Raw genomic sequence first — 14655 nt, forward strand, 5'->3', positions numbered from 1 at the left:
TTACTTGCTTCCTGCCTCTGTCCATTATTTGTATACATTTTTTTCTGCAAACCTCTCTTCACTGAAGAAGCTGGTCAGGCAGGACAGCTCTGTGGCCTGACGAGGGTCAGATTCAGTGTCATCCTGGGGAGCCGCTCTCACCTGCTCCATGATGAACTGTGGCAAATGGGCAGCTCACAGCCCAGAGATCACTGGCCACTATTTTAAACTACTAAAATCCTACTAGCATCTTGTCATTATTCTAATCATACCTGGTTTAAGTGATAGCCTAATTTACAAACAGTCAATCAATGCCATCCATGACAGTGTGACAGTGAAAGAGCACACACAATATCAGGATACTGAAACTGAGCTCGGCCTTCATTCATTTGATTATTTCCACCTGTTCCACCAGCTTTTCCAGCTGTCCCATTTCATAACATCCAGCTGATGTTCTCTCAGTAATATATGGATGTATAATACAAATATCCTCAGTTGATCCAGTGTGCAGCGAGTTAGTCTTGGTCAAAATGGGCTATACTCCTTCTGTAATGAACTGAATTACTGTTTATAAACCTGATACATATTTCAGACAACTATACCCAGCCTTTCAAACCTAAATGTTCCATATTTTCAGTCCTCTGGTATTACTATAATGCCAGAAGTTGTCAGAGTTAATGACATTGTAGTGTGTAGTTTATTGCAAGGTCAGGTTTTAGATGAATGCTGTGACTAGACAGACAGCAGCCAGTGAGATACTGAGGGATAATTACATTTGTTTTTTTCTATCTAAATGTTTCCTAATGCACATGAGTGTGTTGTATTGAGACATGTGTTTTACTGTACTTTAGTGCCTGCCATTAACGTTTACAACGGGACTACTGTAAATGAGACCTACAGGTGGAGGTGAACACTGAAACCTGTGAACTAGCTGTAAAGCTGGTGTTTATACAGTCAGTTGTTTGATGACATTTGACTGTACGCATTACTGGGTCACTGTATGTGTCACTGAGAAATGACCTCTGACAAGATATACAGACACAGCTGAATGTCCCATCTTCAGTAGTGATAAAGGGAAATGTCATGACAGTGAAGCCTTGATGAGTTCATTGACTTTTGACAGACAAGTTCAATGTTTGGAGTGTCAGCTTCTTGCAGGACTAATGTGTGTTATCTGCTCAGTGTAAAATGTTTGGGCAGCTGTGCTTCAGAAACTGGTGAAACCTGCAAATTAAACAAGCAAGAAGAAGACACAGGACACGAATGGGAGATTTTGGCATAAGCTTTGAATGTTTTTATTAAGTTTTTGAGATTTTCTCTTTAAACTGAATTTCTTTGCTTTTCCCAGTAGTTTGGTGATTTTTTTTTTTATTATTATTATTCATCTGTTTTTTTTTATTTATCCTATCAGTAAAGGAGAAGAGTTGCTCAGGTAAATCAGCATTCACAGTCAAACCTTCATATGTTTTAACAACAGAACTGTTTTTCTCACAAATGCTGTTGAATTATTACAGTTTCACCTTTTTTGTTCTTTACATGTTTCAAAAATAGAAAAGGTAAATAATAAACATTCCATTGAAATATATTTTATACAGTTCTTGATTCTTTGTATTTTATTTTTCTCTCTGCGGTGTAGTGACAATAAAATTATATCCAGCATCAGTCTCTATAGAATAAACCCCGTTCATCAATGGAGGGAAGCCTCTCATCTTTCTGTCTGCTCCTCTCTAGTGGACATATACCAACTATTTAACTTTGTTGTGGGACCATCAACCAACCAATTGATCAACTGACTAATCAATCAGTCAGTCAACAGTGACAGGAAACCAAGAACCCAAAATCCAAATCCAAAGAGTGAACAGCTGCATCTGGACTTACATCATGATGTAATCTTCCATTTGTGTAAAGCTGCAGCGGGACAGTGAATAAGAGGAGGGAAAGAAAAGATGAGAACAAGAAAAACTGACATGAGTGAAAATACAGATTCATTTGACCTAAACAGAAAGGTAGAGGGGCAGGTGATGGGTAGGCAGCTTGACAGTGAAGAAGAAAAGTTTTCTCTGGCCTCAGCAAATATGATTCAGTGAAAAAAATGTGAAAATAGTGTCAAAAGCAAAGAGAAAAATGACCAGAGAATATTCCTTGGATGTGTTCTGAAATGCTGACACAAAGAAATGAAGAATCACACTGACTGATTTTCCCAACAAACACTAAACCATCAACACCGCTGCTGAGAAGCTTCTGGGTAACCATGACTGGACTCATGAAACTGAGCTTGTCTTGCCTTCCAAGAGTGATGTGATCCCATCGCACTCTGCTGCTCTGTGAGAAGTGACTCTGCCAGTGAGAAATGCCCATGGCTGCATTATAGTATGAAAAGAAGCACAAGAATAAAAACAACACTGTCCAACACTGCATCTTCTAGTCTAGCAGAGAACGGATGAGGGGAAGACAAGAAGCTTTGCTTGTTTTCGACAGAGGAGAGGCTTCCCTTCTCATTGCCAATCACAATTAAGTTAAAGTCATCATTTTGAAGTTTCCCACGCATGCATTTAGAATTCATCTCCAAAAATAGGATAGAAAAACACAAGAACAAGGGATGCAAAAAGAAGCTTCTTCCTCAAAATAACTGAAGGAGGAGGAGGAGAGGAGGAGAGGGCGGAGAGAGAGAGAGGAGAAGTGAGGAGCATGAGATGAAGAGGAGGAGGACGGGATGCTGCAAGAAAAGCAGACTGGAGTTTTAGAGCCAAACTTGCTTTCTATGGACTGAAGCAAACTTTTTTCTTTCTTTCTTTCTTTCTTTTTTTTTTTCTTTTTTACAAAATATTCTTAACTTAAGATGAGCTTACTAGCTTTAATGACATCTTAATTTATGAGTTTAGGTTAGCTAACTTGACTAAGCAGACAATGTAGGCTCACTGAGCTTGGTGAAAACTAGCTAGCTTTGGTAAATTTAACTGACCGTTCACTTAGCTAGTTTTTAATCAGGATTTTAGGTCCACGATGGCTAACAAGGTTATCCAGACAGTGGTCAGTGGAACGTGAGTGAAGAGCATCTTGTCAAAGGTCTAGGTTGGCTAGCTCTGGCCTAACTCCATTAGCCTACATTGTCTGGATAAGCAAATTAGCTCACCTAAAATTGCAAAATGAAGTGTAATTAATTGATACAGAAAAAAGATAGACATTATATTTTGGGTTATATTTTGGGTCTTAACTTGAGTTAAGCTGTGTCCATTCAATTTAAAAGGTAACTCCAGAGGGCAATAACCTGCTGTTCTTCATGAGTTCAAACTTGCACGTTTGCACCCAAATCAGTGATGTCACTCGATGTTTTTGGTCTGCTGTTAAGGTGGAAACGCTGGCTGTGACATCACTGATTTGGTGGCTAGATATATAACATGCATGGAGGTTTTAATTCACATAAAGCTGTGAAGCAACCGTTCCTGTCATGTTCAATTCACCACCCAACAATCTGATTGCCCTTGGCTTCTTGAAATACTTCTATAAAGGCCTTTAAAACTCCATTCAGCAGTAAAAAAAGGTGGTGGTGGTGGTGGTGGTGGTGGGGAGAGGTTGACTGTGGGCAGAGCGGCTCCTCTGCATCTTGTCCTGATATGTTTGGTTGTCGTTTGGGTTTCAAGTAAAGTTGCACTATTGGTTAGCTCAGCTGTCAGTCTTCTCAAAGGGGCGTGTTAGCTCAGTCTGCACAGCATACTTCCTCTCTTACACACGTCAGTAACACAGACAAACACACACATTCTTACACACACTCATACTCACACATCACCAAAACCAGAGTCCCTAAAAAAAAGCTTATGCCATTATTGCTCTGTCTCCACTACACTGCAGTGGAATAATCAAGGTTTCTATTTGTCTTTCTGTGCAGCCATCACTACTTCTTCTTCTCCTACTGCTCTATAAGTCTCTATTATATCTTATTTAGGTTGGTCTCTGAAGCAACATGCCCTAGGAAATGTATGGAGGGAGAGAGACAGGGCTGGTGGGGTGCTGTGGATCCCAGTGTGATGCAGGCCTGTATCCATATCCCATGAACCCTTGAAGCAATTCTTTTTCATACATCTGAGCACCAAACAAGACATTGGAGACAGGGACCATCTTTGCTCTGACAGCTTAGTGCTCAAACTGAGCATGTTACAAAGGTCGTTTCTGCAGGACGCCACAGAATTGAAGAGGAAAAATATTTTTCAACCTTTCAACATCAGTAAACCATTGTGTGATTTTTGTACTGGTGTGCTTTTTTGTTGGGAAATAATGAGCATTTGCGGCTTCTGGACACAACAATATGATCGTCACTTCCTTGTCAAACTTATGTAATTGTGCACTCGTTGGATATTTCATGAGGACTACAGAGTTTTGAATAGGAACAGCACAAAGGCTGTGAGACAAAGACCCAGGAGAGTTTCTGGTTGGACCATCAGAGCTTCTGGTCTGAACCAATCATCCCTGATGAATCTTCATTACACTGAGCCACAAACTGTTTGACAATGACTGTCAACCGAGCCTTTGCTGCGAACTGTTGGCATGGAAAGATGTGGGTGCCTACCAGACAACTAGGGTCTAATGACAAACACAATCAAATTGCATTATGGGAACTGTAGGACGCAGCCTTTTTGTAGCTTGACCCAGGAGCTAGGAGTAAATGTAAAAATATCTTGGCCTCGGCTGCTTAAATTTTGGTCCTTGTTTTTTTAATCTGTCTGGGCAAATCTGATTCGCAATATTGTTTAGAAATGTTACTGGCTCAATCATATACCATTTTATTGCTAGACTTCAACTTTTACATCTACGATGAAAGGCTAGGGCCATTGTAAGAGTCCCCTCGTATGCATTCATTCTGTAGTAACAGGTGTAGAACCAGGTTAAAAATCTGACAACCCCTCCCCCACCCCCCCAAAACCCCATATGTGACACATGACCAATTGCTCTCCAAGAGCACAATGACATGAAGCCTGTAGCCCATTTTTCCTCTTTATGAACACTGCATGCTTCAATACAAAAGCATTAATCAATGCATTGCTATAATCTTCATGATCGTAATTCATCATAATTGCATGAGTTAAAATATACAAAATATATGATATGTAAACCAAAAACTACAGTTTTAGCGAATTAAAAAAAAGCTGAAAGCAATATATATTAACAATGAATGACACTGACAGAAGTCGTGTTCACCTTGGTATAGCTACAGTACAGTACATGATAGGCTTTTTTTTTTTTTTTTTGACATTTTTGAAGCTGTACTTTATAGCTTTAGGAAGACAAGAGATATAAAATATCAGAACCAATTCCTATCTCACCACACACAGTACCACATGAAAAAAAAAGACATCCTGGAAGTAATGAGACCTAGTGCAGCGTGGAAGGATGGTGGGACACAGTTAGGACCAAAATGACAGAGAAATCTACTTCCAGGCTTCAAGTATCAACAATAACATCTCAACAATCCACCTCCCAGATTTTTGATATACAGTTTTCCTGAGATAGGCCCTGTTCTCTAATTGTTTTTCAGCTCCCTGCTATTTGTTAAGACTCCCCCAGATTGATACAGAGAATAGTGTGCATATCTGCAAACCTTAAAGGAAAAACATATGAAAGAAAAAAAACACTGCAACACTTATTTTTCTGCTTTGGAGTGTGACAACATACAGTAATTTTAAACAGGGTATGGATACCAAATAGTAATCTTTTTGATCCTCACAATGCACAGTGTAGTGCTAATCAAACTTCACATGTAAGCAGGCTGGCTATTTATTCCATTTCAGCCATGACTCTTGAAGTTATTGGATTCATTTAGCATGACTGCATACCTTTCCAGAGAGCTATCGGACCTTGGGTGAATCCAGATTTCTGGACTTCCCCACGTACAGACATATAAAATTAACTAACCCATTCTCTGTCAGTGCCAAGGATTTTTCATATCCCCAATTCATCAAGAGAGTAAAGGGCCTTTTCTGCATAATTCTACAGCGAACAATAATAATGTGAAAATCACCTCTGGTAAGGGGAAGTTTTGCTGTGCATATACCAAAACCTGTATTAGCAAAACTACGTAAAGCAGCACATCCAACACATCTTGAATTAATTGCCAATGTCAGCACTAAGAACCATTTAGAAAACCAATTTGCGATGGCAGACAGGGTCAAGAATTCATATCAATACAAAGATTGAAGGTCTTAAGTTTAAGTTTTAAGTCTTTTTTATGTGAGGAGAATGAGGAATTATGCTAGACAACAGTCAGGCAGATTTTGGGTCCGAATCGCTCCTCCTGACAATTGCAGGGATTGTTCCCAATTTGAGGCTGGTCTGAACAGATTATCTGCCCAAAGGATCCTGCAGTGTGAGGGGTTTATGACTTGATGTCCTGTAGTGTGAAAGGAACAGCGATTGAATATTGAGCAGAAACCTGCAATAGCCAATGAGAGCAAGCTGGCAACGGGAAGCATCACAAACCAGATGTTGTTGTTACTCACCTCCAGCTTGTGCTGCAATCTCAATTCCATCCTGTCAGCCACACAAGTGCCACCAGCTGACTACAACAGCCTCCACGTTCATTGTTTTCCTGAAGTCAGGTTTGCTAAATCAAATTTCTATGAGATACAAAGTCCCTGGAATCACCACTCTGAAGTGTGTGGTCTTGTATCTTGACTGAATTGTCTGGTGTGTGCACTGTTACGATTCAGTACGATACAAATGTTAGCCAGAATAAATTCTCTTCACTCAATAGCCCTTATTTTTTCAGGAACTGACGAACAGCTGACGAACTTGCAGATTTGTCTGCTCGACAGATTTCATCAAATTTATTCTGTCATCTATGTGCATTTTAGAAGATGTTTTTAATAGAGAAAAAGCTATGAATGGAATGTTTGGTTTGATGTTTGTCATAGCTTGACTGTATGTCAGCCACAAAATGAAAAACCTACACACGGATGGGTCCCTGGCACAGACATGTAAAAGGCCCCCCACTCCAGATACCCAGACACAAAATGACTGCAGACAACGCAGGCATTTGTTCTCTCTTTGAAGGAGTTTTGCGTCTTTGCAGTAATTTTGTGTCTCTTCGTAGTCATTTGATTGACGAGATGACCCCTAAACCCTTTGGCCCCTGGGCCTGTGCCTGGTAGGCCTGATCAATAATCCATCAATGTCTACACAGTTTTACAACAATTTTGCTCAGTTTGGGGCCACATGGTCTCACAAAGCAAATGGCAATAAATACAGAGCAATAAAAATAAATCAAACAGCATCAAATGAACATTAGTGCACAAGACGCATAATAAAGACATGAACAGAAGTACCCACACAATCCAAATCCAGGCAAACCAGATTCTAACAGTTTACACCTTTCCTTGTAATATGACATCTGTCCAGTGCCTGCTACCTTTCAGTCCACTCTCAAGGCTTCTGCCACTTTTAAAGACATTTCCATCTTCCTGTAGAATCTAGTGTGTTCAACTCGGTCCACAGATTGTGAGAAATAACGCCTGGCAGAGTGTCCTTGCTTCTGCTGTTCCTGGTGATAGGGGTACTTGGCCAACCCTGTTTGAACACACAGAGCCAAGATGGCTGCCTCTCACCCCGGGGGAACCACCACCAGCACCACCACATGAGCTGCTGTTCATCCATCGATGCTGGTCTGACTAATGAGCTATACACTGTGCACCTGTGCCTCTTCTGTCATCTCACAGAGGGACATGATGCTCTGCTTCAACGCTGTGTCACTAGGTTGTATTAGCTGGTGACAGACCCAAACGATTTCAGTGTTTAAGCACCCTGTTGTAGGAGTTTGACCACAGTGTTTGAATGAGACTTTGTTTGGGATTATTGCACATTTGCTCACGATTGCTAAAGTTTTTCAAAGTGGGCCATCTTTAAGGATAATAATCTGAACCTTTGGCTGTCTTTGTTCAGTTTTCATTCCCTGTATTTCCAGGCTTGTGATGTAGTTAGCACATGTCTTAGCTGGGCAGCTCATATATTGTTTTCAGAACAAGTTACACTAAAAATGTCATCACTTGGTATGCAGGCAGGACTATAAGTGTTCTAGGACAGTTTATTATGCACAAAAAGGTTTACAGAAATTGAATAGAGGTTTTGATGACTACCTGGCCAAACCTTGAGTCAAAAAGGATCATCTTTTTTAAGCATTTTATAGACGCTAAGATACCACAATCACTGGGAGGAGTAAGCTGTGTTCCAGCAGTGTGTGCATGATGTCTATGTGATCCAATTTGACAGAGTTATGACCCTGATTGACCCTTCTGATCTTGATTTTTAACATTGTAATAACTTATTTCCCAGCTTCATTCAGTGAATAAATAGCAGTTGCGCTCAACACTCTTAAGTGCACTATGAAATGCCAGGAACACCATGCAGAAAATCGTTATTTTCCTGAGCTATTTTGAAAGCAAAAGCATGAAAATTGAACAATAGCAGAGCTTTAACTGACTGATATTATGGCTACATTCGAGCTACATCAAGTAAGGTTAATAAGTCACCAATCCCATTTAGCACATAAGTTGCAAAACAGTGTTCAAGATGAAGAAGAAATGATGCATTAGTAGGGAAGCTTACAGGGACTGTCACTCATTATGGGATCATGTGATTCTCTGACAGAGTCAAAGGGTTGATTTAGCAGCACTACACCATGAATAAGCTACTGAAGAAAGCATTTGCAGATGACTTCCTTCAGTTCCTGTCATCTGTATTGAGGTGGGATGTTTCCTGAACCACATATTGTCTTTCCTTGTGTTTGTCAGGGCCGTAGCTACTATTGAGAACGTCACGTTGTCTATATTCGACATGAAATGATCAGCTTACATTCTACAGTTGTGTGTTGGGTTTTTTAAAGCTGATATTTTTTGGATGAAACTAGATTTTGTTTTAGGCCATAATTCCAGAAAAGTTCTTGCACACCTTTGAATCTTAGTGACATGTGCATAGGAACTAAAACCCTTGACTTGAAAAGAAAACCAAAGAATTCTGCGCACAGCTGTGTTAATAAAGTGAGTCCAAGTGATGGACAGTGTGCTGAATTTTGCTCTTCTTTTTGATTGTTTTTAGGTGAAAACTTAAATATATTACATGGAAATAATAAAAGCAATTCAGTATTATCTACCTGATACCTGATAGACAGATATATCAGATATACCGATAACAGCCCGTGATGATGAGGCAGCCATCTTGTATTTTCCTGGTTCACTGTGTGGATAAATAACTTCAGCTGTACCTCTTCACTCAGCCTTGACCTCAGACTTCAGATGACCATTCTAATCTTGAAGGTGTGGTGTTGCCTTGGATATCAAGGTCATGAAAAAGTTCCAAGAAAAGGGACAACAGATGTTTTCAATTTAAATACGCAGAATCACTGACATCTCAGCATGGACAGCAGAGTTCACTTCAGCATCAGTTTGATAGTCCTGGGTCCAGATTGTGACAGAGACACACACAGCTGCCATTGGAGAGAGTTATATATAAGGGTTCTGGTAAAAGGCTACAAGAAGAAGAAGAAGAAGAAGAAGAAGAAGAAGAAGTAGAAGAAGAAGAAGAAGAAGAAGAAGAAGAAGAAGAAGAAGACGAGGAGGAGGAGGAGGAAGAAGAAGCAGAGTAGCAGCCAGGTGAGAAGTAGTAGTAGTAGTAGACAAACTTGTAGTAGCAATAGTAGCAATATAAATACTTGCAGAAGTTGGGAGGAGTCTTCCTGGATTTTCTTTTTTTTGGGGGGGGTGGGGGGGTGGGGGTGGGGTCTCCTAAGGTTTCTCAAAGAAAGAAAACAGGGTAGATGTTGCAACCCCTTTTTCTTAATTCTTCATCTTTCATCATTAACAACAAAATTGAGAAAATCTGTTTTCAACATAAGCCTAGATTCTTTTTTTTTTTAATTTGTTGCATACAACATCACTTTAGTTCAATTTTCATTTTTAAATTCTCAATTTCTAGCCCTGTTATTCATGGGGGAGATCAGAATGGCTTGCAGAAGTCATGCAGAATATTCATGCTGGTAAACAATGTCATAAAAATGCATTTCTAATTTGCAATCGTTGCCTTTTTTTTTTTTTTTTTTTTTTTTTTTTTTGTACCCTAGAATAGTTTCTCAAAGACGCTCTCCCACTCCTGCCGAATACCTGCTTTCTTTAAAAAGCTTCTATCTTCTTGCCCCACATCCCCAGAGGTATAGAGTGTATGGTCTGCAGAATCTCCTTCCCCCCTCCCTCTTTCCCTCAGAGGGGGAGGGAGCTCCTCCTCATCCATCATGCTGTCTGAGACAGCAGTTTGCTGCAGAAGGTGCTGTTTTGCAAATGTTCACAGCCAGTTTGGGGGGTTGAAAAGTAGCTTGAATGGCGATGATGACTTTGCATTGACATTGCTGGGTGGAAAAAAGAAATCTATGGCCTCTCCCCCTATCTCATGGACTCCTTCCCTTCTCTCTCCCCACTTTTTTTTAATCCACTCATTGTGTCTTTGACTGTCTTTCTTCCGGTTTAATTGGTTTCATTCATGCCATGCAGTTTTGCTAAAGAGGGGGAGCAGCAGTGGTGCTGAGATGCAGGGAACAGGACAGTCAAGATACTGTGAAGACTCGACAGGGAAAGAGAGAGTGAGAAAGAGAGAAAGAAGGTCAATCACGTCTTCCTTTTCAGTGACACCTTTTTTTTTCTTTTTTTTTTTTTTTTGTAGCAGATGTTAGAGCCAGTTTCATATCTTTGAGGGGTTCTGTTCACCCTAACTGGGATGTCCATCCACGTGTTTGTCTTTGGGTTAATTCCATCACAAGGTGGATTAAACCGGCTCTTTGATCAGTTGAACTTTAAGTCCCAAGATGTCAACTGTCTCCTGGAAGATCCAGATGATATAAAATAGACAGGATCATGTCAAATATACATGTGATATGGCTGATGTTTTCTGATATGTATGAATAGATTTCAGCCAAAAGTCCTGTAGCTCAGCAGAGATTAACAGGGCAGCCCGGCCTGTGCAGCCCAGCAGCAACACTGGATCAGACTCTGCCGGAGCCGTTAGACATCACGATGGACCACCCCTCACCTTGCATAGTGCTTTGAGTGCCAAAATAATGGAACATCCACTGGGAATCAACAGTTGTGAATGCAGCTTCTTGAAATAAAGAGTGGTCAGGAAAGCAATAACACAACTAAATGACAAATACTTGTGGACATAGAGGGCATCCTTGTCGCATGGTTTCCAAATCCAAGTCTGTCATAGGCCCTCTGGCTGCTACACTGGGAGCATCCATGCTGTGGTTTGCTCTGAAAATCACTTCACAACAGCTGAAATGTTTTCTCTCCCTTCTCGAAAGGGCTTACATGTGATCGTAAGCATTTTCTTCATTGGGATCATCAGCGAGGTTGCATATGAATGTGTCACACAGATGATGAAAATGTTCAGGTCAGTGTCAGTGACTGTGATGATCTCTACCTCTCATCTTCTCTTTTTCTCTTTCTCTCTATCTCCCTCCCGTTTTCTACAGTGAATTCCGTTGGGGAGATGGAGGAGCAGCGGTTTAAAAGTTTATTGTTTTCCTCTTCTTGTAGGGAAAGGGGGGTTTAGAAACTCAGCACTGAAAGGGAAAAAGAAAGAGACTTTAGTGTGGGATTAAAGTGAATAAGTAAGGACTCTTGACCCTCATACACCAGACCATAGCATAGAGTTTAATTGTGCTCTGGTGGAGGCCAAAAAGTGAAATAATTAAAGGATTTGTCGCATGAGTGATAAAAAGTTCTTCAAAACATCCGAATTGTCTTCATATATTTCAGATGAAGCCTTTGATTTGACCACTGTGTATACCAGTTAATTACTTTGAAGTGAATTAAATGACATCCAGGTCTGGTGCAGACAAAGGTCAAAGTCCATTTTGTACATACAGTAAGTCAGTGGAATGATGCTGGTGGGTAAAACAATGTTATCTTTGATTTCATAGGAATCAGACATATGATCCTGCAGCTAGTCGCAGCAGCTGTTCAGAAGTTCAAACTTAGCCTGTTTCTGATGTAAGCGTGCAACTTCAACAGGTTGCACCTCTTGAGCTGCTTCTTATGCAGTGATTAGTTGTTCCTAAATATTTACTCCCACTAACCACCAGGTGTAGCTGTCATGTAACTGAGGAGTGAGTGAGTGAGGACTAGTGGTTGTACAGAATATGGACATATCTGACCAAAATCTTTCAATCAGTCTATCAGTTCTGTTTTTATAATGACACATTGCTAATATCTTAACTAACTGAGATATTTCTAAAGTTTTAATGAAATCTGATTTAACCTTATTTAGCAAATCACGAGTTTGAACCCTATTTCTTACTAAGAACTGATCTATCAGAATTGGCCAATGAGATTGTTCTATCCAAGAATCAGATTTTACAGCTGATGTAGGACCAATTTTACATACAAAACTACAAAAAGATCAAGACAAAATGAGTCCGACTGACAATTATTTTACCCACCATCACAGGAAAAGAACATTTCAGCTTTCATCCATCTGTTTTTATTTACATTTCCTTTACTGAAAAGGTTTGGATATCTTTCTGAGGTCCGGCGTGGAACCACATTAGATATGGGCCTGTTTCCCAAAAGCATCGAGACTGGGTAAGATCACTTGTTTGTTGGTAACCTTCTATGCAATAGACGGAAATAATCCTTTTGTAAAGTATGACAAGACAAAAAATTAAAATTAAAATTAAAATAAATAAAAATAAATAAAAATAAAAATAAAAATAAAAATAAAAATTTAAAAAAAGGCAGTTTAGTATCTTTTTCTGGAGCTTTCAACCACATGTCACCATCTTCATTAGCAGTCACATGTTAACAGGACAGACTAACAATGGTGGACAGTACATTTCCTCAAATACTGTATTTAAGTATGGTTTTGAGGTACTTGTGCTACACTTCAGTATCTCTAGTTCATGTTACCTCTTACTTCTACTCCACTCTATTTCAGAGGGAAATATTTCACTTATCATCCTATCACATTTCTTACTCTGCAGATTAAATTCTTACATAAAACATACAGGATAAGTTTAGAAATTGCAATGACAAGCATTTAACTAGTGATCCCCACCCTTTTTGTCACATGACCCTTGACAAAAAAGCAGAGTCTAGTTGCAGCATTTTGTGACATGCTGCAGATGTCTGTGAGTCATTAAAAGTTCCACCAAAAAGAGATTTCCCCTTCAAACTATTCTGATGGTATATTCAAACAATTGTTCAAGGCTTTTAACATTGTTCTACTGGTACTCTTACTTCAGCGAGTAAGAGAGTGCTTCCACATACCATCGCTGACAGGTGACAATGACTGAGCAGACTCACTGGCTGATGAAGACAGTGAGATGGGGTTGAAAGCTCCAGAAAAAGCTAATATCTGGATGCTGAGTTGAGAGATTTGCCAGGATAATCTTTCTAACTTATATTTTTTATGTATCAAAACACCACCATATTTTTCTTCTGGCAAAACTTTTTTCCCACATCTTTCACAGATGAAAAAACTATAAATAATGCATGTAATTTTGTCTTTTAACTTCCTGCCTGCACAGGCAATGGGGATGTCTCATATCGCATGGATTGATATCTGCTGCTTGTTATCACCTCTTGTCAAATTTAGCAAATATCTGAATCAGTTAAATAACCTAAAGTACAGTGTGGAGGACTGCAGCAGTCTGACAAACAACAACCTCTGCTTGCATAGCAGTGCAAATCAGATCAGCTCTCCCACACAGAACTGGGATCAGCTGGTCATGTTTCTGTTGTAACAGTCATGGTGACTGCTCAGAATGTTATATTGGTATTTGTGTATGATATCAGAACACAAGTTGTCTGAGTGTGGCCAGTTAAAACTTGTGTTAATAAAATTCCTTCATTTAAAACACAGTTTCATTTGTTGTTTTCCATGACGTGGGTTTATACTGTAATTCTGTTGCAAGCTAATTATTCCAAATTATACTATTAATAAACATATATTACATCACATAGTTGGATGAAAAGATGTGTTTTAAGTCATTCTGAAAAATCAGCTAACAGCTAACAGCTACTGCCTCACACAGTAAGCCACTTGTGCTGGCTGTAAGACAGTCAGCATGAACAAACATAACTTTGCGCCAAAGACCATCTTTATAATTTGATATCTGTGGTGGATGTGGTGATGTGGGGTCACATGACCTGCTCAAATTCAGGACGGTGTCTTTTTACTGGTATTGATTATAGCCAGCAATAATAACCAGAAGTTGTGAGGAAACGGAACAAACGAAAAAATGGGCCAGCTGCAAAAGGTCAATATTAATACACAAAATGCTGAGAACTTGTTTGTCTATTGCTATAACGTCGGCAGACTTAATCCCAAAGATGCTGTTGGCAAAGAGGCCTTGGGAGTTGATTTCATGTTCAAAATGAGAGTGACAGTGTAAGCCATTGTAGAAACCCTTCTTTCTTTAATACCGCTGCACAACATTCCAAACAAAATCCTCTCAGGTTGTAGCAAGAATATAGACTTCTACAATGGCAGATTGAGTGTTCCTCATCTAACCTGTAGTTTCCAGTGGTGCTCAATATGAAAGAGTTGTCGGTACTAATGGAAACTGCAGCAACATAATGCTGTGCACTAAGGCAAGGAAATGACAGGCCAAACACACCACTGAAGCAAAGAAAAGACACATCA

At 39.7% G+C, this 14655-nt stretch overlaps 1 protein-coding gene across 6 annotated transcripts in view; it reads right to left on the reverse strand.

Moving 5' to 3' along the window:
* Window positions 1-1248: 1248 nt before the first annotated feature.
* The window catches only part of LOC143334073 (voltage-gated potassium channel KCNC1-like), an 87946-nt gene continuing 74539 nt past the window's right edge, over window positions 1249-14655 (reverse strand). For 5 of the 6 annotated variants that reach the window (XM_076752596.1, XM_076752599.1, XM_076752598.1 and 2 more), the window contains one exon: window positions 1249-11572. Coding sequence is in view for 1 of the 6 variants with exons in the window: in XM_076752599.1 (XP_076608714.1) it covers window positions 11559-11572 (14 nt within the window). In the remaining 5 variants the exon portion in view is untranslated. The remainder of the gene's footprint in view (window positions 11573-14655) is intronic. The other variant, XM_076752595.1, reaches the window with a different exon arrangement.

Source organism: Chaetodon auriga, chromosome 16 (assembly GCF_051107435.1).
Source record: "Chaetodon auriga isolate fChaAug3 chromosome 16, fChaAug3.hap1, whole genome shotgun sequence".
NCBI classification, from domain to species: Eukaryota; Metazoa; Chordata; class Actinopteri; order Chaetodontiformes; family Chaetodontidae; genus Chaetodon; species Chaetodon auriga.